Genomic DNA, 24,265 nt, shown 5'->3' with positions numbered 1-24,265 from the left:
GCTGGAAGGGACCTGCAGAGCTGACATCTAGCCCAACCCGTGCCGGCGGTGGGATCAGCCCTGTGCAGACCAGCCCAGGACAAACCGCCCTCTAAATTCGTCGTAGAATTGCCATCAACCCTGGCACGGCACAAGACCTCCCGCCCGAACCTGCGGCAGGGAAAGCAGGGGGCCGCGGCAGCCAGCATCCGGCTGCTATGGGAGGTTGTCCATACGCACTCAGGAGATCGCAGGTGGAGGCTGTGTCCTGCCGCAGAGGAAGGCAACTCCCCCCAAGTCTGTTACCAGTCTGGCCGGGGGATAAAATCCCTTCCTGGCCCCAAATGTGGCATCTTGCGCAGTGGCAAGACCCTCTAGCCAGGACCCTCCGGCTTTGGTCCCAGCAGGAGCATTGGCACAGCCCAGGCCCCGTCCCCAGGCTGGGCTGCAGCCAGCACCCAGTGCATCTGGGGGAGGCTTAAAAACACCCCGAGACATGGAGCAGGAAGTGGGGGGCAAGCAGCAAAGCCCAGAAGCAGGACACAGGCATCGCTACGCCTAGAGCGTCCCCGCGCAGGGCTGTCCGCCTCTCCTCGAGCCCCTCCGGTGATGGAGCCTCCACCTGTCGCGGGAAAAGCGGATCCAGGGCTGTTTCCACGAGGCCCGTGTTGCGGCAGCACCTCGCCGTTCCCAGCCGTAACGCCTGCAGGAAGGAGGCGGACGAGGCTTCACGCACGGACACCTCAGCCTTGCTACCCTGCCCTTCCCAGCCCGTCGGCGCGCCTGCCAGAGACCAGCGCCGGCCGCGGGGCCAGCTCTGATCTGGAAGGGCCGGGGGTCCTCGGGGGCCTGCAAGGGGACCTGATTTCACGGGAAGGGTCACAAGAGAAGCCAGGATCTCTGCATAGACTGCAGCATGCTGCTGCCACGACCCAGGCAATGCTCCCACGCCCGGCCTGGCTCTCCAGACTGCCTGCATCGCCGCCCGTGGATCTTCACACGCGTGCATAAATCCGTGGGACCGTGGCGCTGCCGGGGGACGGCGCCTCCGGGCCCCGGGTCTGCGCGAGCGCAGCCGTTCTCGCTGAGCCGAGACGCGCGGGCAGAGCATCACGGCCCACGGGGGTCCTCAGCCCTCGGGGCCGCGACAGCGGGGAGGGAGGCAGGGGGCTGGTGCAGTACTGGGGGACCCCCTCTCCAGGGCTGCGCAGCCAGGAAAATGAAGAGGGGCATCGAAAGGCAAAGCAGGCCCAGCCCAGCACCTTGGACGGCTTGCGCATCGCGGGAGGGTGAGACGGCAGCCGGAGTCGCCTGGCTGAGCGCGTGGCTCCGGCCTCGCCTGGAGACGGTCTGCGCCACGACGGCATCGCTCTCTTCCCGCACCCCAACCAGCTCCGCTTTCCCCGCCGTGCTCGCTTGAGACCCAGGGCGAGGAGCTCGCGCCGCCGTCCAGACTCCCAGCGGCCCCTCTCTCCCCGGCACAGAGCCGCGAGGGCCCTCACGAGGCCGGGGAAGCCACGGACACCCTCTGCCTCTCCTTCCTCTCGGTGCCCACGGCTGGGCGGGATGCACGTGCAGCTGCGGCCACGCAGCACGTGCCAGAGAGCGCCCTGCTCCTTGGCGGCTCCGGCCTGGGCGCTGGCCTCCTGGCCCGGCGGGAGGGCATAGTGCAGTAGCCCCTTCCCTGCCCTGCCAGAGCGGCTTGTGAGCACGCACGGGGGGCAGTGCTGGAGACAGGCTCCCCTCCCTGCCCTCCCTTCTGCAACGCACAGGCACGCAGAGCTACAACCCGCCCAGCTGTGCCACATCCCCGGGAAGGTGGGGTCGGACCGACCTGCCCCGGGGGTGTTTGCAGGCCCCGGGGATCCCAGTCCGGGGGCAGCTGGAACGAGGGTTTCTTTTGAGACGGAGCATGTCTGTGCGATGCCCGGCTCAGACCCGCGAATGCAAACAGCGGGGCTGGAGGGGGAACCCCAGCAGAGCCTGACTGACCGGACTGATCTTCCAAATCCTCCTTCCCGCCGCTCGTCCCAGCAAGCAGCAGAAAGCTCCAACGCAACGGTGTTTAATAGGCAAGTGTCGTACCTGCTCAAACAGGCATGCCGGGAGCAGATTGAGCCCTTGCACACGGGGCGGTCTCCCTTGCTTATGTAGCAGCGCTAGGAAATTCTCAGTGATGGCACAAACACTGGTCTAATTGGTACCACTGGAACCGGGGGGCACCGCCCCGGGCCCCGTGTCACCATCCTGCGTAGGACCTGGACCGGGTGAGACGGATGGGGAGTGACGCCCTGATCAAGACGCATGCTTCAGGACAATTGCTGATAATGGAGAGGTGCAGGATTTTGAACGCCTGCGACTCCGGCCACGTCCGGGAGCTGGTACGGGGAAGGACCTGTCACGAGGAGGAGGGCAGGGGAAGCTACAGTCAGACACCTGACTGTAGTGTTTTGCAAGTGTCACTGTAATATGGGGACTTCAATGTGAGACGCGTGCGAGAGGCCTTGTGCAAGAGGTGCTAGCACCTGGTCAGCGCTCACGCCGCTTGGGACCTCCCGCTGGATAAAGATGAATTAATCATGGGCTGGGGGTTGGCGGGAGAGGGGCTCTTTGCCCAGGGTGGGCACACAGAGCGCGGGTCCAGCTCCCCATGCATGTGTGCGGTGCTTCAAAATGGGCAATTTCCAAAATGAAGAAAAATGAGGAGCAGGATGACTAGGGAGAAGAACCAAGACAGAATTCAGACAGCCTAAATGAAAACGTACGAGGTGTGGAAAACGGAGAAGGGAAGCTAAAGTCAGAAGGGGATAACCCAAACCTCGCAAGAGGCTTTCTGATGTATAGTGGGAGCAAAATAAATTCTACCAAGTGTGAAAGCCCTTTCCTACGTGGAGACGGGAGAGGGACAATGATGGAGAAAAGGCAGAACGGCTCGATAGATCTATCTGTTCTGTACTTGGAGAGGGGTAGGCTGATGTAATTTGTATGGCGGGAGGATGACAGATTACTTTCCAGACATTCATAATCAAGGAGGTTATTAAGCAACATCTGCTAAGGAAATCTATTCTTACAGCAACAGGGCCAGATAACTGGCACCCAACAACCTCTCGTGAGCTGGTCGAGGGGATCTTTGGACCGCCGGTATTCATTTGTAATAGCTCCTGCAATCCTGGGGAAAGTCTAGGAGCCTCGGAGAGTGCCCAAAAAGGGCGAGTAGGCTCATGCTGATGAGCAGGTCCCTCCTAGCCTGACACCAATATTAGGCAAAACAACGGAGCATGTCAGGGGATTGTATGAAGCAAGAAATACCAGACGGGAATGTAATTTTGTCAGCCGTGTCGGTTTTATGGCAGATGGGCCTGTCTGATGGGACCTGGCTTGGTACCTTGAGAGCACGCGCTTGGTTGTTTAAGGGAACCGCGTCTATGTAGCGCACCTACGGTCCTGGGAGGCGTTTGCCTTGGTACGGCGCAGTGTTCGGGGACAAACAATGGCACTCGACCACATCAGCCGTGTACCTGTTGAAGAGGCTAAGAACTGGCTAACTGGCAAATCTCAGAAAAAGCCTTTGCATAGGCAGTCCCTGAGAAGAGGAGACCGAGGGGGATTGAATAGCAGCCTTCACCTCCCTGCCGGGGGGCTGCAAAGAGACTGGGGCTGGACTGGTCTCAGTGGGGGCAGACGACGGGACAAGGAGCAATGGGCTCAAGCTGCAACAAGGGGAGCTGAGGTTGGATATTAGAAAAACTTTATTACTGGGAGGGTGGTGGAGCACCCAGGTTACCCAGGGAGGTGGGGGAGTCTCCATCCTTGGGGGTTTTGAAGACCCGGCTAGACAAAGCCCTGGCTGGGATGATGCAGTTGGGTCCTGCTTGGAGCAGGGGTTGGACTGGATGTGACCTCCTGAGGTCCCTTCCACCCTCATTTTCTATTATCTGGGTGTCCCTGAGCAAGCTGGGCCTTCAGCATTTCCATTAGTGGCTTAGAAATAAATCCCCGCTGGTGAAGTTTGTGGCTGGCATGAAGACTGGCAGACGGTGTCTAGGGTGGTGGGAGCTGGGTGGTGGTAGGGAGACATCAGGATCACGTATTCTGGGCCGTCCACGTGTTCATACAGCCACATGCACCGCGGAGCAAGGAGCGCCCCCACATCTCCAGCACTGGTGGCTGCGGTTTGGCCTCGGTGCATCCCCTGCCCCTGTGAGTGGCACCTGGGCATCGGCGCACGTACCGTTTCCCCTCTGCTTGAGGCCCTGGAGAACCGTTCACATGAAAGCCGGCTGGTCGCCCCCCTCCTCGCTGCTCTGGTGGCTGGGCCTGACGGCCGAGATGGAGGCGTATGACAAACAAAGACCCTGTGGGGGCTCTCCAGGCCCTGGGAGGAGTGGGATAGGCTTGTACTTCTGTGCCCAGGTACCCCATAGACACCAAATACCTGCAGCAGGACCTAAGTCTCAGTACCCCGGACCCACCTCTCGGTATCCAGGCTGTCGGATACCTGCAGACTGGGTGTTGCTCTGCTGACGTCAGCTCCGTCAAGCCAGGGGACAGGGAGCGTCAGCACCGGGTCAGCTTTGCTGGCGTTGTCTTCCTTTTTCACCTGCTGCAAAATGGGAAATGCCAAGCAAAGGGAAAGCTGCTTAGTTTCATTGCAGCCCCTCTAAGGCTCTGTGCAACCTGGGCTGAAATGCTAGGCTACGGCTTCTTCTAGGAAGGGGGTGGGAAGAAATCCCCTTTGGTCTCCACTGGCAAAAAGCTCTCGTCCCGCTGTGCTGCAACAGTTGTGCGCGTTCGGGAAGCTTTCTCAGCCTGTGCCCAGCCGACCAGTCATCACAAGCAACTGGCATCCCCCGTCAGTGCAAGGCTCAGACACCGTCTTCCCCTCCAACACTGCAGAGACCCCACCGGGGTTCGTCCTTCTTGCCAGCCACTGCCCTGTGCCAACCGCCCGCTCCTGAGCTCATGCAGCGGTTGACCAGAGCGCACGCACAAGGGGCGCTTGTACATGGTACGCGGTGTTTAGATACATGTCACAAAATGGTGCCAAAAATTGCCACTTCATTAGCTTAGCTGTATCTGAAAATACACACTGACTTTTTTTATTGTGGTAGCTTTCCGGAGCTGGGAGGAATAGGGGAAAACCCCTGGTCAGGCCCAGTTCACGCTCCCTCTCTGCTGCCATGTGATGCAGGACCCTGGACCTAGGATCTGACCCAGTCAACGCATCCCTGATGGTCTTATGACTTGGACCTCTGGGAGGTGACAGGAGTCCAGAAGAAACACGGGGCTGGTTTGGAGGGGCATCCCTAACACGCCGTGATGGGAACGTACATCTCCCTCCCAAGGGCCAGCTCTGCCTGCTCCTTCTCCCTGCCGTCACTGGGTCTGGTGGGTAGTTTGGGAGTCCAGGCACCCTCCCATAGCACCACCCATGAGCAGCCAGGTAAGGAGGCCCTGCCCCATCCCGGTAGAGGACAACTCGACCTTGGCTGTTCCTCACCTCTTCTCTGGGTGACATCCCTGGGCATGAAGCCCCAGGCCCTTAGGGAAGTATCAAGCATCTCTTCAGGCGCCCGAGCTTCCCCACCAGCCTCAGCGCGGCCCTTGGCTTCCTACGCCGGCTTCCCGCAGAACCGGAGTCTTTTGAGCTTTATCTTCGGGGCGCCCGATGGCCCGAGCCCAGCCTGGGGGACGCTCCTCCCAGGATGGCTGGATGAAAGAACCAGGACCGGGGCTCGATGCTGTTCCTTCGTGCACACCTGGGGGGGGTGTCGGAGCCACATGCATGTGTGCGGGCCCAGGGGCTTAGAGGTGTGCGTGTGAGGTGTCCTTGCATGGATTAGCAAGGGCCCAGGCGTGTGCGCAGGTGCGAGGGCAGGCCGTGCAGCAGCAGCGTGGCCTAGTTTCACCCATGCTGGGCGTACACACTTGGAAAGAGCCAGGGGGACAGGAGCATCCCGCCTGAGCGTGTCATGGCAGCAATGCTGGCGACGGCTCCTCATGCTCTGCTCTGCTCCGTGCCGGTGGGCAGCCCTGGGCGGGAGAGATCCAGGAGCTGCAGGGAAAGGCGTTGCCCCCTCCACCCAGCTGAGGGCAGGGGGGCTGCACGGGGTCGGCTGCATGGCACCCAGGATGTGCCAGGAGCAGCCGCACCCCTGCTCCCACCTCGCCTGCTGCAAAGCCCGTGGTGCTGCAGGGATCGGCCCTCTGGTCCGTGCACAGCCCTCCCCCGACATCATCCCATCGCCTGTTGGGGCTGGGGCTGGGGGGCTCGGGCAGGGGCGGTGGCAGCTTCCCCGGGACATGCCGAACTCCCCCATGGCTGCCTGCACCTGGCACCGCGGCCATGGGTCTTCAGACTAGCCGCCCATGCCCCGGGGCCCAGGCCCACCCACAGGGGTCTGCGCCCGCACACCAGAGGTGTGCACACCTGGTACACGAACACACAGATCTAGCACGTACATACACTCCACGGAACACACGTGCACATGGATCTAACATACACGTGCACCCTGCTCTCATTCACATGCATGCACACCTGTGCACACGGATATAACACGCTCATGCACTCTGCTCCCATCCACACACACACACACCAGACTCTAGATCTACATGCATGCCCTGACACGTATGCACCCCCACAACCCATCCACACCCCCAGTCAGTGCGCACACCCCACTGTAGCCACACAAACACCACCCCACCAAATGTGCATGTGCACACTGAGCCATAAACGCATGCACAGGCTTTGCCCTGTACACACACACACCACAATCCACACCCATCACACAAGCCACCCTGCCATAATCCTCATGCACAAACACACATGCACACATGCACATATCCATGCACATGCACACATGCACGCATGCGCATGCACACACGTGCACATACATATGCACACCTGGGCTATGAAGATTTACCGCTGGAGCCCCTGTCCCTGAGGGTCTGGTTGTGGTCACCCCCACATCCCAGCAGCTACCATAGAAACAGCCGTGTCATCCCCGTGGGCAGGGCTCAGCGACGTCCACGGATGTGCCGTGGAAAGCCCCGTGCCCAAGCTGGGTCCCAGGTCCGGGGCAATGGGCTCAGGCAGGGGCTGGCTCCGGGTGCAGCATCTCCCCATCCTGGCGGGCAGCTCTGCCCCGAGCGAGGTGGGGCCGGGGGCACCTGGGTGCAGCACAGTGCTGCTTTCTGTTTGCCCGCACCGGGGCCGTGGTGGGAACCGAAACTGCTGGCCGTTGCCTGCGAGAGTCGGAGGCCGAGGGTGGGGGTGGGTGGAGGGTTCAGCTGCAGCTGCCGGTAAATGTGGTCAGGCCGCACCAGGCCTCTGGCTCGGGTCTGGCCTAGTTCAGCCCCTCGTCCGTCTCTCACCTCCCGGGTGCTTGGCTGGGGACATGGAAGCAGCTGGTAGGTTCCCTCGCCCCCACAGCTGGGGGGACACCTGACCCCGGTGCTCCCTGGTGCAGGGCGGCCCAAAGAAACTGCTGTCTTCTCTCCCTGTTGAAATGCAGCTACCTCTGGGGTGCAGCGCGGCAGCACCAGGCAGCACATAGCTACATGTACCCCTGGTCCCCCTCATGTGCCTCAGGGCCCCGCGTGGGGCTGCCCCGCAGGCGCTGGGCAGTGGGCTGCCCCGGCCACGTGCCCAGGGAGAGCTTTCACCCAGACCCACAACTGACCACGGGCACCAAGGGGCAGCCCCAGAGCATGCGCCGGGGGATCTGCCTGGATGCTGGTGCCAATGCGGAGCAGACCCACAACGTGCAGCCATGTCCTGGGGGTCAGTCCTGCGACCCAAGGTAAAGTCACCCCCCGGAGATGGGAATATATTGTACAGGAGCATAAATCAGGTGGATCGGAGACGGGGGGCAGTGACCAGGCAGCTTCTGTGAATGGCACGTGGCAGAGCAGGGCGGGGGTGGGCAGGTAGGGCAGGGCGCAGAAGATCAGGTGGCGAGAAAAAAGCTGAGCAGGAGACTGGACAGGGGCAGAGGGCCTGGAGCAGAAGGCAGAGCAGCAGACAGGCCACGGAGCAGAAAGCAAGTAGCAGATGGGGAAGGCAGCCAAAAGTAGAGCAGCAGATAGGACAGGGTGTGCAGGGCAGGGAGCAGAAGCCAGAGCAGCAGGCTGGGCAAGGCAAGGGGAAAGGCTGCCGGCACCAGTCAAGTCCCTGCCCCAGGCCGTCACCCCCCTGCCCTGTGCCCATGCAACCCGGCTGGCGCCAGCTCCTGCCGCCCACTGGCACCCGCTGCCTGTCCGCACCTGGCACGGCGCCCATCGGTGCCCAGGACAGTGCAAGCTGCTGGGTCCAGTGCTGCAGACATGATCCACGCCCCTCCATGGCACGCCGTGCCAGCCACGAGAGCCGCATCGTGCCCCTGGCCTGTCGCTGCCCGTCATTACCCCTCGCAGCTCCTAGCCCCTTGGGCTCTGATTCCTGCCCAGCTGAGCCCACACCTGTCTTGACCTGGGTCAGGCCTGACCCCCCACACTCTGTGAGGTCCATGAGCAGCAGCTGTGCCCACCCCAGAGGCAGCCGCAATTCCAGGGCAGAGGACGGCGGTGGTCCTGATGCCTCCCGAATGCATCTGGAGGGGTGTCACGGGGCCAGGCCCGCAGCCCCCTTCAAATCCCCCCGTGATCTGTCCCACAGCCCCCGGCCTCACGGGAGCTGAGAGCTGCCCCACGTAGGTCTAAGCTCCACAGGCGGCCGCCGGCAGGGAGCGTGGGCCCAGCCCCGGGACGTTGCAGGGGCCCAGCCGCAAAGCCGGTCTCATCTACCGCCGTCCCTGAGGCCTCCAGCTGCCCCGTACAGGCAGAGCTGGGGGGCCTGAGCCATGCAGCGGGTCCCCGGAGACCTGGGAAGGCCCCAGCCTCAGCACTGAGCTCGGTGGCAGCTCACGGGGGCGAGGGCCTGAAGCACGTCTTTGGTCTGGGAGCTGAGGCAGCCACAGGTCCCTGCAAAGCCAGGCAGGGCGGCAGGAGTCGGGGGGCGCGGACCGGGCGAACACGGCCTCCCAAAGAAATGCAGCTGGTCCAGAGAAGAGTCCGGCCCACGGGCCCCGTGCACCAGCCCGACCGGGCGCTCTGGCCTCGAGGGGTTTCGAAGGACACGGGGAGGGGGAGCCAGGCCCAGGCGGGTCCCCACGCCGACTCCGAGGGGCGGGCAAACACCAGGGAGCCGCCATGGGTGTGAACCGGGGCCGGAGGTGACAGGCCGACGTTGGCTCGCGAGCAGACGGGGCAGCCGCCCAAGGTCGGGCATTCGGAGGGCTCCAGCCATCGGCGTGACAAGGCTTCGCTGCAGCTGCGGGGACAGGCAGGGACCGGCTGGCCCGCGGTGCCTGGCTGGCGGGGCCCTCCCGTGCTGGGACCCGGGCACTGGTGGAGCCAGGGCAGCCCTGGAGCCCAGGACCAGGCATGGGGCAGCAGCCAGCTATGGGCATGGTGTGCGGTGCTGCATGGGCAGGGGTGCCCTGTGCTGGCACTTCACCGGGACGTGCCTCGCCGCGGCTGGGGCTGGTCCATGCTGCGCTGCGGGGTTTATCCAGCATCTCTACATTGCTGGGGGGCACCCAGAGCCCCACGCAGCCCCGTGGCTGGAGGTGGAGGCAGTGGCGGCCGCCAAGGGGGTACAACGTAACGAGAAGGATGGACCCAAAACCGCAGCGGGGTTGGCTCCGGTGTCGGGAGGGCTCCTGGCAGGGGACGATGGCTCCGCGTGCCATCCCGTAAGCTCAGCCCCGGCCGGACAGTCCATGCGTGGGGGTGAATAACAGAGGCCGGTCCCACAGGAGCAGCTTGGACCTGATGCCCCCTCGGGATGAGCCCACACCGGCTCCACGGACAACAAGCCACGCTCCAACCCCAGGGCAGAGGCGCTGTGGGAACCCCAGGCCATCTCGTATCCCGACAGGGGTGAGGCGGGTGCCCCTGGGGCTGCCCTCTTACGTGGTCCCCTAAAACCAGTGAAGTCAGAGCAGGGTCAAACACGTGTATGGAGCCCAGGTGCTCCGTCTCCTCTCCAGTGCCTATGGCCATTGCTGGCGTGGGCGGCTGCTGGGCTGAGCAGGAAGGAGGCCACATGCCAGCTCCTCCTGCCCGGGCTGCTCCCGGGAGGCTGCATGGTGGCGTTTCACTGGCGAAGGATCCAGGCCACAGTCATCACGGTCACCTGTGCCCACGGCAAGCACATTTCATGTGGGAAGGGCCAGGCCACGGGCAGCGGGGACATGGGCACAACTCCTCCGGCCAGGTTGAGACAAATGGGCAGAAGAAGCAAGATGAGCACACCGAAAACTATCGTCCGTGGCCGGCTGTGCTGCATCCACCTCCACCATGGGCTGGAGACCCATGGGGGCCCTCCTGGCCACAAAGATCTCGTGGCATCGATCAGCCACATCTGCCCGCCACGGTGCACGATTTCAGAGATGTTCCCCCTTCCAGTGACTCTCAAGAGCTGCTCCTAAGGGCACCGCTTGGCGCGTATCGGGGAGCGCTGCCGCAGCATGGAGATGGCGACTATTCCCATTTCGATTTTCGTGACATCTGGTGCTAGCAACATCAATAGACGCTCAAGAAATCCCAAGCAGGGGCCGGGCTCCTGCTACAGAGGAAGACAAAACCCACCCGTGCCAATCTGAGCAAGAGGTAAAAGTCCCACCTGACCCCAAGTAATAGAGACATGTATCAGCATTGCTTGTTTGCAAAAATCCCGGGTTTGGGAGATGAAAAGCTTCAATAATGGTCAGAATAAAGAAGATGCCTCTGTCACCCCCTTTTATGTTTGCAAGGGGAAAAAAATGGTTGATAAAAATTGATGATTATTCCTGAAAAAAAGGTTTCGCAAAAATCCCTTTTCTGATGAAAAGAGTTTTGCTCCGTAAACTACCAACCCGCCCTCGTTTAATCTGCGTTAAATTGAATAGTTCATTTGTTTGATGCAGCGAGTCTGAAGGGAGCGCCGTCAGGAAGGACACGGCTAACGAAGGCAGCTCCTTCACGCTGTGGTTTGAAAGGGCCTGGAGTGGAGCGACTGTCCCGCGGCCTCCCAGCCCCGACGCGGCTTCCAGCATCGCTGGCTACAGGTAGCGGCCGTCCGTCGCCCGTTGCCTTCACAGTGCCCTGCGCAAAGCTGTGATGATCCATTGTTTCCCCTCCTTAAATGCTCCGTGCGAGCCCCGTGGCAGGGACGGGGTATGAAAGCCCCGCGGCTGGTCTTCGGAGGACAGGAAAGTCAAGGTGGAAGAGAGCTCGGGAGGTGGCATCTAGCACAGGCCCCTGCTCGAGGCAGGATCGTCCCAGACGAAACCACCCCAGGGAAGTGTCTGTCCAACCTGCTCGGCAAAACTTCCAAGGGTGGAGACTCCCCAGCCTGTCCCGTTGCCTGACCACCCCGGAGTCAGAAAGTTTCTCCCGATCTCCAGCCTCAATTCCCTCTGCTGCGTCTTGAGGCCGTTGCTCCTAGTCCTGCCCCCTGTACCAGCCCGGCTCCATCCTCTCCGTAATTGCCTTCCAGGTAGCTGAAGACCGTTCCCAAATCCCTCCTCCGCCTTCTCTTCTCCGGGCCACGTAACCTGACTTCTTTCATCCTTTCCTCACCGGCCGTCCTTTGCAGGCCTGAAATCATTTCTGGCACTCTGCGCTCCGCTCTCCCTCATCCGGCCGCAGCTTCTGGGGGCTGAGGCCCGCCGGTAGAGGGACAGCCCGCGTCATATCCGCCCGGCTGGATGGGGAAGAGGGGAGCCCTGCCAGCGGTCCCCGAGCCCTTGCGGAGGCCAGACCGCATGCGGGAAGCGAGCGACTCGCTCCCCTCGGAGCCTGGGTGGTCCCCGCGCGCGCAGCCAGCCAGGAGCTGGCGTCACCGGGAGGGAAGGGGGATCCCCCCTCGTTTCTCGAATGCCCCCAGGGCCAGCAGCTCCTGTCCTGAGTCCTGGCGCGCGCCTGTCTGACCCTCTGGGCCACGGCGCGCGCACGCCCTGCTCCTCTGCCAGCCAGAAACACTGCACACGAAGCACTCGCGCGGGGGACGGCCGCCCTGGCTAAGGCTCGCGTCGCGCTTCCGCTCCCCACGCGACCTCAGACTCGTCCCGTGGCTGCCCTGTGCCTCAGTTTCCCCACCTGGGGAAAGGCGCCAGCCATCCGAGGGGGATTGCAAGGCTGACTTCTTCCGGGCTCACGGAAAGGCGGGTCCAGAAACAGCCGCGTCTGGACTTCAAGCAGGCCGCGCTGCCCTCCATGCCCGGCGGCTCACGCCAAGCCGGTCCAAGCGCTGAGCGTGGGGTTGCCTCAGCCCCCGCCACCACTGACCACGGCCTCTTGCAGGCCTGGGGGGGCTCCCGCCAAACCCGCGTCCCTTCTTCGCCCCCAGCCCCGGCGAGAGGCGTGACAGGGCATGTGCTCTTGTGAAATCCCAGCAGGCCACGGCAGGTTGTGGCGCGAGGCGGTGGATGGCAAGGCGTGTCCTCGTTACACAATAACCACAAGCCCTAGAGCATCCTGGCATAATTACAGGGGCCCAGCTGATATTTTAGGGGGTGGGAAGCACCCTCCCCCCGCCACTCTTTCTCTGTGCCCCTCGGAGGACTGTTCGGGACGGGCCCATTCGCGCCTTCCCCGGGGAGGTTTCCTCGCCACTGCTCCCGCCACCCCCCCAAATTCCCAAGCAAGACGATGTATTCGGACTGATTAAACACCTCCGGTTGCTCCTCTCCCGCTCCGACGGGCGTGTCGGGATGGCCCACGGAGAGGTGATGAACAAGCTGCAACGCCTGGCACCGTCAGCCAATGGGAACGAGCACCCCTCAGCCAATCGGCTGCGCCAGGCAGGAAGGGGCGGGAGAGCTGTTGGCATGGCAAGGGCCTGCCACGTGCCTCAGTTTCCCCATCTGCCTGATGTGGAAGTAGCGCTTCCCGCGTGCGGGAAGGCCGTGGGGTTGGGGTTGGGGCTGGGGTCGGGAAAGCACCCGGGGCCCCTGCTCGCCCGTCCTCCAGCTGCCCGGCACCCGGGCACCGGCGTGACACCCCCGGGGCTGAAGCCGCACAGGGGCGCAGGGCAGGGGCAACCTGGGCCCCAGGCTGGGCGCCGGGAGAGAGACCCCTGCCTCATCTCCGGCCTGGCCCTGCTGCGCGGGGAGACGGTGACTTTTGGGAGGCGGAGGGGCCTGGGGGGGCGGCTTTCCGGGCTGCGTGCGGGGCAGCGGCCCGAGGCTGCCAACTTGCTGCCTTTCGGGCACCAGAGACCCAACGGGGTCACGGTGGTGGGGCTGGGGCTGGGAGCGGGCAACTAAAGTTGAGTGCTTTAGAGCCCCTTTGCAAACCCCCAAGCCCGCCAGGTCGCGTACGACACGGGCCAGGTCCTGTTCCCCCCATCGGGCGTGTAAGTGGTGCTTGGGCATCTCAGCGCCGGAGCCTCGCAAGCCATCGGCACGGAGGCAGGCGGCTTCCTCCTCCTGCCTGCTGCCGCGAGGCAGAGATGGACCAAAGCAGGACACAAGGGAGATGCCCAAGAGCCCCAGCGGCCGTGTGACCCCTTGGGCCCAGGGTCCCCCGCCGCGGGCACTGGGGCCGAGCGCCACGCCGGGGCATTGCAGAGCACGAGGCGCCTGCGCTGCGCGGCTCCAACCTCGGCGCCGCGTTCATCCCTCCCGGCTGGACCTCTGCCAGGCTGCAAAGCATCGGTGACTCACGCCAGGATTTGGTAATGTGGGCAGAGGAGCTCCCGCCGGGGAGCGTGTCGGGGCACCGCCGACGGCCCGGCTCCGGGCCCAGCCGGGGGGTTGCAATGGCTCCCGTAGGGAAGGCGTCTCCTCCCGCTCCGTGGCACCCAACCACAGGCCCTTCGGAGGCCACCCCGGGGCGTCAAATGGGCCCAGCTCGCCCGGGTCCTCTCCACCTGCGCTCCCGCCTCTGCCCTCCCCAGGGGGGAGCCAGCGAGTCCCGGGGAGGAGGCGTGCGGCGGGATACTCCCCAGACACCTGCACGGGCTCCCTCCGCCCGCCCCATTCCCATGGGAATAACTGCAGTGTTTCCCCGGCGCGTTCCCGGGCCGGGAGTCCAGCGGAGGACTTCCCACACCCAGCGTCGATGGCGGAGCAGCAGCCACCTCAGGGCTCAGGGCTAGAGCTCTCCCCACTGCCGGGCTGACCTAGAAACAGCCGCACGCCTGGCGCGCCGCAGCCCAGGGACACACTTCGCAAGCCGCCGAGCCACGACTGCTCATCCCCGCCCCGCGAGGGGCGAGCCCCCGTGGAGCCGTGCCAGCAGCGGGACCTCCACCCTGGGGCATTGGCCCCCCCGCCCCGAGCCAGGGGCAGGGCCGGGGCTGGCTATGGAGGAGGGGAAACGCCTCGGGGCCGCTCCAGCGCCCAGCTCATCTCAGCCCCGCAGCCCACACCCCGTTCCCGCCCCGCTCCTCGCCGCCAGCGTCTCCCCTGGCCGCCCAGAGGGGCAGGGAAGGAGGTCGGGAGCAGGCAGCAGCTTTTCTTTTTCCTCTTTGGGCCGCCCAGGTGTAAAACATCCAGCTCCCGCTGCTTCCCTCCACGAGGCACCGGCTGGGCGGTCCCGGGAGCCCACGACCACCCGACCCCTGCTGAGGTTTCGCTCCTCCAAGCGTCCTGGCGGCAAAGTCATGCGAGGCTTCCTCGTGTGCTGCCCCAGGCAGCCAAGGAAGAAAGAAAGCAAAACCCCCGTGGCCGCGGCCTGCAGGATGCGGCGGCCACGGGCCGCCGGCAGGGAGGGAGAGGCGCTCCCGGCATTTCCAGCGAAGCGCGGCCGTTTCCTTTTCGTTCTGGCCCATGTCCCTGGACGAGCGCCGAGCCGCGGCCGCGGGCAGCCACGAGCCCGCAGCCACGGCGCGCTGCTGTCGCTGGGAAAGGCCCCACGCCTGCCCTCCCCCGCGCCCACGTCCCCGCTGAGGTCCCTTCCCCCTGCGGCCTCCCATTGACACCTCCAGGCCGAGCTCGGCGCGGCGTGTCGGGAGCCGCACGTACACACCTCGGGGTCCCTGCCTCGCACAGCGGGCGGCCAGACCCAGAGGCGCGGGGCGCCGGGGCCGACACAAGGGCACCCAGCGGGAAAGGACGCCGGAGCCCCTCGCACTCATTCCCGCTGCGCCACGCTGCCTTTGCTCAAAAAGAAGCCAACGCTGCTGCCGCGATGAGCCTGGCACGCGCCCGAAGCTCGGCCCCTCCAGCGCCGGCCCTGGGGACGCCAGGCGGCGCGGAGGAGAGCGAGCGCGCCGCAGGGCCTGGCGCCCCCGACCCCGACCCCGGGCAGCCGGCGCCGACAGGGCCTGGGCTCCCGGGGAGCGAGCGGCTGCAGCGCTCGCCCCTCAGAGGCAGCTTTGCCTGGGCGAGGGTGACGAGGGGCACGAGCCCGGGGCAGAAAGCTGCGGGGCGGGGGCGACAAGTGCGGCACGTGCAATTTGGGGACTTTTTAAAACCTATGTTCGGGCTCACCCCAACGCCACCGCTGCTGCACGTGCCCTCTGGGGACCTCTTTTTAAACCCTATGTTTGGGGTCGCCCCAGTGCAAGCGCTGCACATGCCACCTGGGCGCAAAACTGTACTTTCGGTGCCAGCCCCGCGCCTGCCCTGCTCCCACCCCGTCCACCGCCGGCGCTCCGCCGCCGGGTTTTCCGAGCCACCCCCCCGGCAGACGGACAGGCGCCGCAGCCAATAAGGCGCCGCAAAGCGTCAACACAGCGTTCGCTCAGCGCGGGCGGCCAATGCGCGTCGCCCGGCTCCTATATCCCGCCCTCCGAGGACAAACTCCGGTGGTCGTCGCGCCGGGCCGGCGGCCATGTTGAGTGTGGCGGCTCCGCTACTCCGCCTGACCCGGCCGGCTGGCCCGGTCCCGCCGTCCCCTTTCCCGGAGCTGGCACCGGCAAGAGCCTCGTCGGGCCGCACTGGCCCCGGCCCAGCGTTGCTGGCTCTCGGGGCCTGCTGCTGGGCCGGGGAAGCTCAGGAGCTGCGCCCGCAGAGCTGCGGGCGCCATCTTGAGTGTGGCAGTGCCGCTGCCTCCATGGGGGGGCGGCTGCGCCCCGCCCCTCCCCCACTCCCGGACTTTTTTACTAATTGCAAAATAAAAATAGCAATTACCCGGAGAGGACTTTTTTTTTTTTTTTTTTTTTGCCCCAAATGGCAAAAAAAAAAAAACTTCCCCACCCCCGCAACCCCACCTCCAATTCATTATTTTTTAAATTATTTTAATTTTTTCTTGCTCAATTTCGGCGCAAGAAAAGGCGGTAGGGCGCGCAGCTCCCTGCGCGGCCGCGGACCTGGCGGGGTTTTTAATTGCAATTGGCGAGGAGGAGCGGTGTTTGGGGGAGGGGGGTGTTTATTTTGCTCCTCGCTGCCTTTTCTCTTCTGAAAATCGCGGGCTTCTGCTGCGCGCTATTTTCAGCCACGCGCGCCGCAAAGCGGCGCGGCGCAGGGCGGGGCCAACGCGCGGAGCGTTTCCCTTGCGGATGGCGAGGCGCCTTGCCCCCCTGTCCCTTCCCCCGCCCCACTTCCCCCAGTGGCTCCGGCGGGGCGCATCTTGCGCGGAGCAGGCACTGGGGGAGGGGAGAAGGGGGCGCCATATCTAGCCGGCTTTTGGATTTTTTTTGTTTGTTTGTTTAGTTCGAGAACTTTAAACTTGAGTCTTAAAAAAAGTTTAAGAAGGAGGGGGAAAAAGCCAAGCGCGGGGGGGCAAGAAGGCCCCCCCGCGGCGGCCGGGCTGAGGCCGGGCGCGAACTCATCGCAGGCGCGCGTCGGCACTGCCGCTTTAAGCAGCCTTGCCCATTGTTTGCCCCCCGACCAATGGCGGCGGCGCTGCCCGCTGGGCGCGGCCAATGAGCGGCGCGCAGGGCAGGCGCGGCGCCGCCCCCGGCTCTATAAGAGGGGCCGCGGCGCCGCGTGAGCCCTCCACTGCGCGGCCAAGGCCATCTTTGCATTGTTCGCTGCGCTGCGCCTGCGCCTGCGCCCGACCGCGCGGGGCTATTTTTATACAGAGCTATTTTGTACCCGCCCGCACCGCACCATGTCGGACACGGCCGTGGACACCAGCGCCGAGATCTCCGCCAAGGTGAGCGCCGCGCCGCGCTATTTTCAGCCGTGCCCGGCGCCGCTTCCTCCCCGGCGGCGTCTCCCGCCTCTTTGTCTCGGCGCGGGGCGCACCTCCGGCTCCGTGCGCGGGCTGCGCTCGCCCCCCGCGGCGTGACAGCGCCGGCCCCTTTGTCGGCGGCCGGCCGGGGGGCGCTTGGCGCCGGGGCACCGCGCCCCGGGGGCGTCCGCGGCCCCGGGCGAGCTGGGGCGGCGCGCGGTCCTTTGTCCGCGGCTCTAAGCGGGTTATCTCGGCGGCAGGTGGACGCGGCCGGGCGCGGAGTTAAGCCCGATTAAGCTCGCGGCTTAGCCGCCCCCCGCCCCGCGCGGGAAGTTGCCGGCGCTGTCCCGGCGCGGGGACACAATGTATCGCGGGCTTCCGCCGCCCGGTTTTCGTTTTCACTTCTGCTTCCCGCGCCGTGTGTCCGCGCGGGATGCCCCAGGGCAGAGCCCCCCCCCCCCCCCGCACCCGCACCGCACCGCACCGCACCACCAGCGCCCGCCACGTGCTGCCCGCCCCGGCCCCGGCCCCGGCCCCGGCCCGGCCCCGCGCGGCCCCCTGGGAGATGTAGTGCTGCCCCCGGCCCCCGCGGGACCGCGGTCCCCGGCGAGGGGCGGGGCGGGCGCGCTGGCCGCCGGCCAATCAGCGGGCGCGCCCAGTGGCGCGCGGTTTGAACGGGGACAGGGCGCGTGGCGCTGGGGTGGTGGGCGCCCCCTGCGGGCTGGCACGGCAGGGGTGGGGGCACCCCTGGGTGCGCACGCCGCCCCCGACAGGGGGGCGGCAGGTGCCTGTGCTTCGAGCGCCCGAGGCTGCGACCTTCCCGCGCGGGGGCGCTCCCACGGCCCCCGCGAGCGAGCGTCGGGGCTCGTGCTCGGGCACCCGGGAAGGCGAGGCTTCCCCGCCGGCGCGGCTGTCTTTGGGCAAACAGCCTCGCCGCACCTGTAATCGGAGGCTCGTCGAAGCCCCGAAGCCGGCTGGGCGCATTTGCCTGTCGGCCGTGGATGGGCTGGCGGGCGCGGAGGGAAAGTTGTGCCGGAGGGGCCCGCGCGGTCCGGGGCGGCCGCTCGGATGGGCCGGAAGCATCGGAAAAGGCCGGCGGGGCCGGGCGTCTCCGGCTGGCGCGTTCCCGGGAGCAGGAGCGCGGCTCGCGCCGTGCCCCGGCGTTGTTTTCTCTCTGAGTGAAAAGGAGTGGGCACGGAGCTTAGTAATCCCGAGCTGGAAACTCTGAGTGTGCGCCGCGCGGCGCCTCCAGGAAACGCTCGGAGCGGCCCCGGGCTCCGTGCCGGGCGCTGCTCGGAGCCAGCAGGGGCAGTTCGGGGGCGCTGTGTGCGCGGGAGGTCTCTCTCCGCGGCCGAGAAGCGGCCCGAACGATGCCCAGCTCTTCCGAGTGTGCGCTAACAGGTGTAGCGATCCCCGGGGCTTGCTCGGAGACGCCCTTTCCCGGCAGCCGGGCTGCTTGGGATAATGCAGGCAGGCCTGGCTAATCCACGCCCCGTTTATCCAGATGTCTGGTTTATCCAGATGCCTGGGCTGCGAGCGGCTTAACCGGCCCGGCGTCCTCGACGTGTCTCTGCTGCCGGCTGAATAATCCGGAGGCATTTTTAATCCCAGTAAAAAGGGAGATCTCCGTGGTCGGGGGCCAGGCCCGATGCGCCAGCCGCTCGTGGGAGGAGGCGGGGGCGAGTGCCCCCGTGGGTGGGCAGGCAGCAGGCTGACCACTAAAGGTGGGGGCGGGGGTGGGCCGGCAGGAAGCTGCCTGGGCTCGCGACCGTCTCGCGGGCCCGGTGAAGTGGGGAAGGGCCTGGGCGGGGGCAGCGCGCTGTGCCGGTGGGGTCGCACAGAAGACGGGGCAGAGGCAGGCGCGGGTGCCCACGCGCGATCCCAGCCTGCTTGCGTAGCAGTGCGCTGTGCCCTCCTGACAGCGACCCAGCCCCCAGGCCTGCGCTGGGCCCCGCGCGGTGCCGCTGGGCTGGGCCGCGGCTGTGCGCCTCGGACCTGCCTCCGCGCTGCGAAGCCAAGAGCTCGGAGCCAGGGTCTGGCACTTCCTCTCTGCAGCGAGCGCGAAATAGGCCCTGGGTGGTTTCTCTGGGGTGGGAAAGAGACTGCGGTTGGTGCCCGCGGTTGCAGCAGGGCAGCGCTCGGCGGGGAGCGGAGCAAGCGGCCGTGGGAGCCTGCAGGCCGCGTGGGTGAGCTGTGGGCTGGCGGGTTCACGGGAGGGTGGGAACCCAGCCAGGGCTTTGGCTGCTAAGCAGAGGCAGGAAACCAGCGCCTTGCCTGCCTCTCACGGCCCGCGCTGCGCGCTCCAGACCTGCCCCTCGCCCTCAAACAGGGCTGGGACTGAGCGCCCGTCCGCTGGGCCTGCCCCGGTCCCTCGCTTCCTGCCTGCCTCCTCCATTCCCCCGCGCCGTCTGTGTCTTCCCCAGCCCGGGAGCTGTCCCCCAGAGCCGTGGGCTGCGAGCAGGGGAACTCACTGCCTCTGCCTGTCCCTTTCAGGATCTAAAAGAGAAGAAGGAAGTCGTGGAAGAGACGGAAAACGGCAGAGATGCGCCCGCCAACGGCAATGCTGTAAGTACCAGCCTGAGGCCCCAGCTTTGTTCCCCAGGACTTGGTGGCTGGTGCTGCCCGCCGATCCAGAGCCCCGGGGCGGGGGCAGCATGCTGGTAGCGTCGGTCAGGGAGACCTGCCCGCCCGCGAGGCTGGGCCGGGGTCTGGTGCCCTGCGTTCGCCTTCAAGACTGCCCGGCTCGGGCGCGTGGCTCTTCCAGGCCTCGCCAGCAGCCAGGGGCAAGGGGTGGGGATCCCCGGCGCACCCCAGGATACGGTCTTTAAGCTGCGTCCCTCGAGGCGGGTGGCCCCTGGCCTGCCATCCCACTAAGGCCCATCACGCGCGACCTCCCGGGGGCAGGTTGTCTAGGCCAGGAACTGGCCAGGGTCCTGGCCCTCGGCTCGGCCCGGCCCGCCCCGGGGCGAGGCAGGAGGTGGCGGGGCTGGCGGTCTCTGGCGCAGCGCGGTTTTAAGTGAGTGCTCTGTCTCGCCAAGGAGAACGAGGAAAACGGGGAGCAGGAAGCCGACAACGAAGTAGACGAGGAGGAGGAAGAAGGCGGCGAGGAGGAGGACGAGGAGGAAGAGGGTGATGGTAACTTCCCTCTCCCCGCTCCTGCCCTCCCTTTGCTGCCCCTGCCTGGGGTGCCTGGCTGCGCCCCTCGCTGGCCCCGGCCTGGTGCTCCCTGCTCTTCTCCCCCCGCCCCGGTCGGCTCCCGCGCGTGCCCCAGCCGCCCGGAGACTGCGCCAGGGAGGCCGACGCCGGGCAGCCGGGGCGCTCCTGTCCCCCGGCAGCCGGTGCTGGCTGCTCTGGCCCCGGGGCAGCTCCGGTGCTCGAGCTGGAGGCCCCCGGCATCTCCCCAGGGCACTTCCCCTTCGCAGCCACCCCGCGCTTCCCCGGCTGGCTTGCCTGGAGAACGCGAGCTATTTTTATCGCCCGCTGAGGCCGGGAGGAGGCAGCCACGCTGTCATTAGCCCGCCGCACTGTCCCAGCTGGCCGCAGCTGGGCTAATCGCTGCGCTGCAGGGCCGCAGCACTGACCCACTAACCTGGCGGGGCGGGGGCGGGCGGCCGGGAAGGGGCTCCAAAGCCTTCCAGGAATCCCGCGGTTGAACCGAGGCGGCGGTGAGCCCGGGTCTCTTGTCTCTTCTTGGGAAGAGACGCCCTAGCTGGTTCCCCCTTGCCCCCAGCCGGTGCAAGGGAGCGGGCTCCGCTGGGGACAGGGGCTGGCTCCTGGATAGCTCGGTGGGGCGGCAGGGGGGACGCTCGCGCTTGGGACTAGCTGCCTTTCCGCAGTCCCTTCCCAGGGCTGCCTGCTGCTTTGGGGAGGGGAGGAAGTGACTGCATTGCCTGACTTCCCTGTTTGGGGGCGGGGAGGGGGTGTTGCCTGGATACCCTAGTAACCAGCCTCCTCCGTGCCTGGAGAGACGTGTGGATCTTGCAGAGCCCTCCCGCGGGCGGGCCGGGGCTTGGAGCCCCTGGCAGCAAGGCAGGGCTAGGACGCGGGTGCCCGAGGCTAGCTCCTGGCTCGTTGCGTGCCCCGAGGTCATCGCCGTGTCACGGATCGGCTCCACAGTCGCAGCCCACACCCAGCGCTTTGCGAAAGGCAGCGAGGGCAGCCCGGGGCTCCCTGCGTGTTGTGCCCAGCAGGCGCCCTGTGTCGCGGGATCACCTTGGGCATTGTTACTGCCTTGGCTGAAAGCAGCTCGGGCGGCTAAAAATGCCCCGATCACCTTGGTCACTTGGCCGCAGCCCGGGATGCGCTGGTCCTTGGAGGCGCAGGCAACGCGGCGTCTGAGCCCCCGCTGACAAACGGGGGCTGCGGGTGACCCTAATCCCCAGTCGTGCGGCCTGCGACATCAGTGCGGAGCTCGCTTCCTGGCCTCGGCGCTTGTGAGCGCTGCCAGGCTGCCCGCCGCACAGCTGGGAAAATCCTGCGCCGCTGGCCCGGCCCTGCAGCCAGGCCACGGGGAAACCGGGCGGCGTGCTGATCCACTGGCCTGTTTGAGCCCGAAGTGGGTCAAGTCTGCGACCGCCTCTTCCCCCGCCCCCCCGCTGTCCAGCCGCCTGCCGGCCGCCCTGGAGAACGTGCTCGCCGTTGTGGTAATTAGGAAGTGTTGTGACTCAGAACTAATGCGTTCTGGCTCTCTCAACTCATTAAAGGTGGCCTAATAGCGGCGAAGAGAAGCATAAGTAATGCAGGGCGGTTAGGCAGAGCCGCCGGGGGAGAGCCTTTCCCTTCCAGCGCGAGTGGATCGGAGAGCGCACCCACGCAGCCCCTCCCCGCCAGGCTGGGGCGGACTAGCCGGAGGGGTCAGCGCAGCTCCAGGCCCCCCATGTTGAGATCCCTCCCCCGGGCTGCGTAAGGCAGTGGCATCCTGCCAGGCCCCATCTGTGTTAGGAACTCGCTGCTCGGACCCAGCCCGCTGGGGCAGGTTGCTTTGGCCCGGGTACTCGAAGCTGGAGGGCAGGGGGCAGCCCCTGGCTGCTGCATGCTTTGCTGTGGAGGTGCCGGCTGGCGCTGGCGACGCGCGCGAGGCACGGCCCGTGCCCTTGGCCCTGCAGGGAGCCCGAGGAGACGCCGGGAGAGAGTTTGCTTTCAAGGGCTGGTTCCCCTTCCAGCTGGGTCTCTGCCTCCCCGCGTCGCAGCCTGCCCTCCCCACGTCCTTGCAGCTCAGCTGCCGCCGAGGTCTCACGTTCCCTCCTCCCTTCCCCCAGGTGAGGAAGAGGACGGTGACGAAGACGACGAAGCCGAGGGGGCCACAGGCAAACGGGCGGCTGAGGACGATGAGGTGAGTGGGGATGGATCCCAGGCGCTTTGCTGGAGCAGAGCTGGCCGGGTCCCCCGGAGGGATCCACCGGGGCACGTGTGGGCCAGGGAGCCTGGCTGGGCTCTTGGAGCCCGGCTCCTGCCCCCATCCCGGGCACGGCTCTCGCGTTTGCCTCCGGGGTGCTGCCCTCGGGGACTCAGCCCGCTTCCATTTGTACCCGTGGCCTGCTTAGGAGCGCCCTCGGCTGCAGCCGGAGCAGCCCGTGCTCCCGCGCTGGGATGGCACAGCTGGGAGGGGAGTCTTCCTCCACGCTCTGCTGGCAGCTGGGGAAGGGGCTGGCGCAACCCCGGATGCCCTGGCTGGGCTAGGAAGGGGACGAGGGGGGTGACGGACGCTGAACCCCAGCACAATGGTGCTGGGAGCCGGCTCTGCCCTCTCCAGCCCTTGGCCTCTCCTGGGCAGTGCCAGCAGCACGTCAAAGGGTGCAAGAGACGGGGCTGGCGCGGGCAAGACGGCTGCTTCCTGAGGAGAGCCGCAGCTCGCTGGGTACCTCGGGTGGGGTCTGCGCAGAGCCAGGTGCACAGAAAGGCCACTCGGATAAGGCCCCTTATCTCCGCGCGGGAGAGGAAGCCGAAAACCCGCCTCCAGGAGCAAAGGCTGAATCCCTTCTTGCTGGGGCTGGCAGGGAGGCAGAGGGAACCACGGTCCTTGGCCCCTCGCGGCCGCCCCAGAGCTGGGCAGCATGGGGCATTTGGGCTCCCTAAAACTGCAGGGCAAAGAGGTGCCAAGGGGGCAGCCGGGCATCTTCAGGCTTCGGCTGAGGACTGCGTGAGCCTCCGCAGCGGGCCAGGCCTCGTGCCTGATCCCCCCGGGCCTCTCCGGCTGTCCCTGCTGGCGCCACGTCCGCTCAGCCCCTGCCCTTCTCCTAACGCCTCTGCTCTTGCCCCCTCCCAGGACGACGAGGTCGACCCCAAGAAGCAGAAAACCGATGAAGACGACTAGGCAGCGCGTTTTGGGGTTTTTTGTTTTGTTTTTTTGTTTTTTCTTTTTTTTTTTTTTTTTTTTTTTAAATAAGGAATTAAAAAAACAAACCAGAAAGGCCAGCACGCCCTTGCCCTCGCCACCCTGCCCTGGTCACCTTCACCAAGTAGAGCAAGACCCCCCAGGCCCGTCCCCTCATGCCGCCACCGCAGAACGAGCAGACACAAAAATAAAGATTCCCCCGTTAGCGGGGGCCAAACCCCCCTCCCTCCGTCCCCCCATCCCCCCCTCAAAGCACCAAAACTTCAAGGCCCTGCTTTCTTTCTTAAAAGTACTTTAAAGGAGAATTTGTTTGTATTTTTTATTTACATTTTATATTTTTGTACATATTGTTAGGAGGTCAGCCATTTTCAAGTGATCTCGGATTGACCAAAAGGGGGGCTTTGAAGTGTATATCTCTCGTTCACCCATCTCTGACTTTACTTGTGCTGTGACCAGGTTCATAAACGCGATCTCCAAGGAGAGGAGGAAAAAAAAAAAGAAAAAAAAAGAAAAAAAAGCGGAAAAAAATGACCAACCTTGTAAAAAAACAAAAATGCAAAAAAAAAAAAAATTACAATCTTATTTCGAGCATTCCAGTAACTTTTTTTTTTTGTGTATGTACTTTTTAGCTGTACTATAGGTAGTGGTTTGTATGAGACGGCAAGGCCAAAGATAAAAAAGGGGTTTTGGTTTTTTTGGGGGGTTTTTTGTTTTGGTTTTTGTTGTTTTTTTTTCTGTCTATGAAGTTGCTGTTTATTTTATTTTAAGAAAAAAAAGAATTTTTTTGGCCTGTTTGATGTATGTGTGAAACCGTATTGTCCAACAATAAACCGGAATTTTATTTTGCTGAGTTGTTCTAACGAA

The 24,265-nt window shown here is 65.0% G+C and overlaps 2 protein-coding genes across 10 annotated transcripts; one reads left to right on the top strand and one right to left on the bottom strand.

Annotated features, from left to right (window-relative positions):
- Positions 1 to 3,726: 3,726 nt before the first annotated feature.
- LOC149863218 (uncharacterized) lies at positions 3,727 to 11,817 on the bottom strand. Of its 6 annotated transcripts, XM_090054383.1 has the most exons (4): positions 8,245 to 11,817; positions 4,452 to 4,582; positions 4,211 to 4,354; positions 3,727 to 4,035 (listed from the first exon to the last, which is right to left on the bottom strand). In XM_090054383.1, the coding sequence occupies exons 1-4, from the start codon at positions 8,380 to 8,382 to the stop codon at positions 3,954 to 3,956; spliced, it is 495 nt and encodes a 164-aa protein (XP_089910509.1). In that variant the 5' UTR covers positions 8,383 to 11,817; the 3' UTR covers positions 3,727 to 3,953. The 6 variants fall into 6 exon arrangements, 1 of the variants encoding a protein (XP_089910509.1); XR_016443212.1 differs by having other exon boundaries at positions 4,211 to 4,582; positions 5,480 to 11,811; XR_016443211.1 differs by having other exon boundaries at positions 3,727 to 4,354; positions 5,480 to 11,811.
- Positions 11,818 to 16,881: 5,064 nt separating this feature from the next.
- Positions 16,882 to 24,265, top strand: PTMA (prothymosin alpha). 4 transcript variants are annotated; one of them, XM_090053529.1, is made up of 5 exons: positions 16,882 to 17,049; positions 19,561 to 19,632; positions 20,109 to 20,196; positions 22,326 to 22,399; positions 23,333 to 24,265. In XM_090053529.1, the coding sequence occupies exons 1-5, from the start codon at positions 17,005 to 17,007 to the stop codon at positions 23,378 to 23,380; spliced, it is 327 nt and encodes a 108-aa protein (XP_089909655.1). In that variant the 5' UTR covers positions 16,882 to 17,004; the 3' UTR covers positions 23,381 to 24,265. The 4 variants fall into 4 exon arrangements, with proteins under 4 accessions (XP_089909655.1, XP_089909654.1, XP_089909652.1 ...); XM_090053528.1 differs by having other exon boundaries at positions 20,106 to 20,196; XM_090053526.1 differs by having other exon boundaries at positions 16,883 to 17,049; positions 20,106 to 20,202.

The sequence above is a fragment of the Crocodylus siamensis genome, chromosome 6, assembly GCF_052110815.1.
Source record: "Crocodylus siamensis isolate JL-2025a chromosome 6, ASM5211081v1, whole genome shotgun sequence".
NCBI classification, from domain to species: domain Eukaryota; kingdom Metazoa; phylum Chordata; order Crocodylia; family Crocodylidae; genus Crocodylus; species Crocodylus siamensis.
Note: the sequence above shows the minus strand (reverse complement) of the source record. Positions and strands in the feature narration are given on the sequence as shown.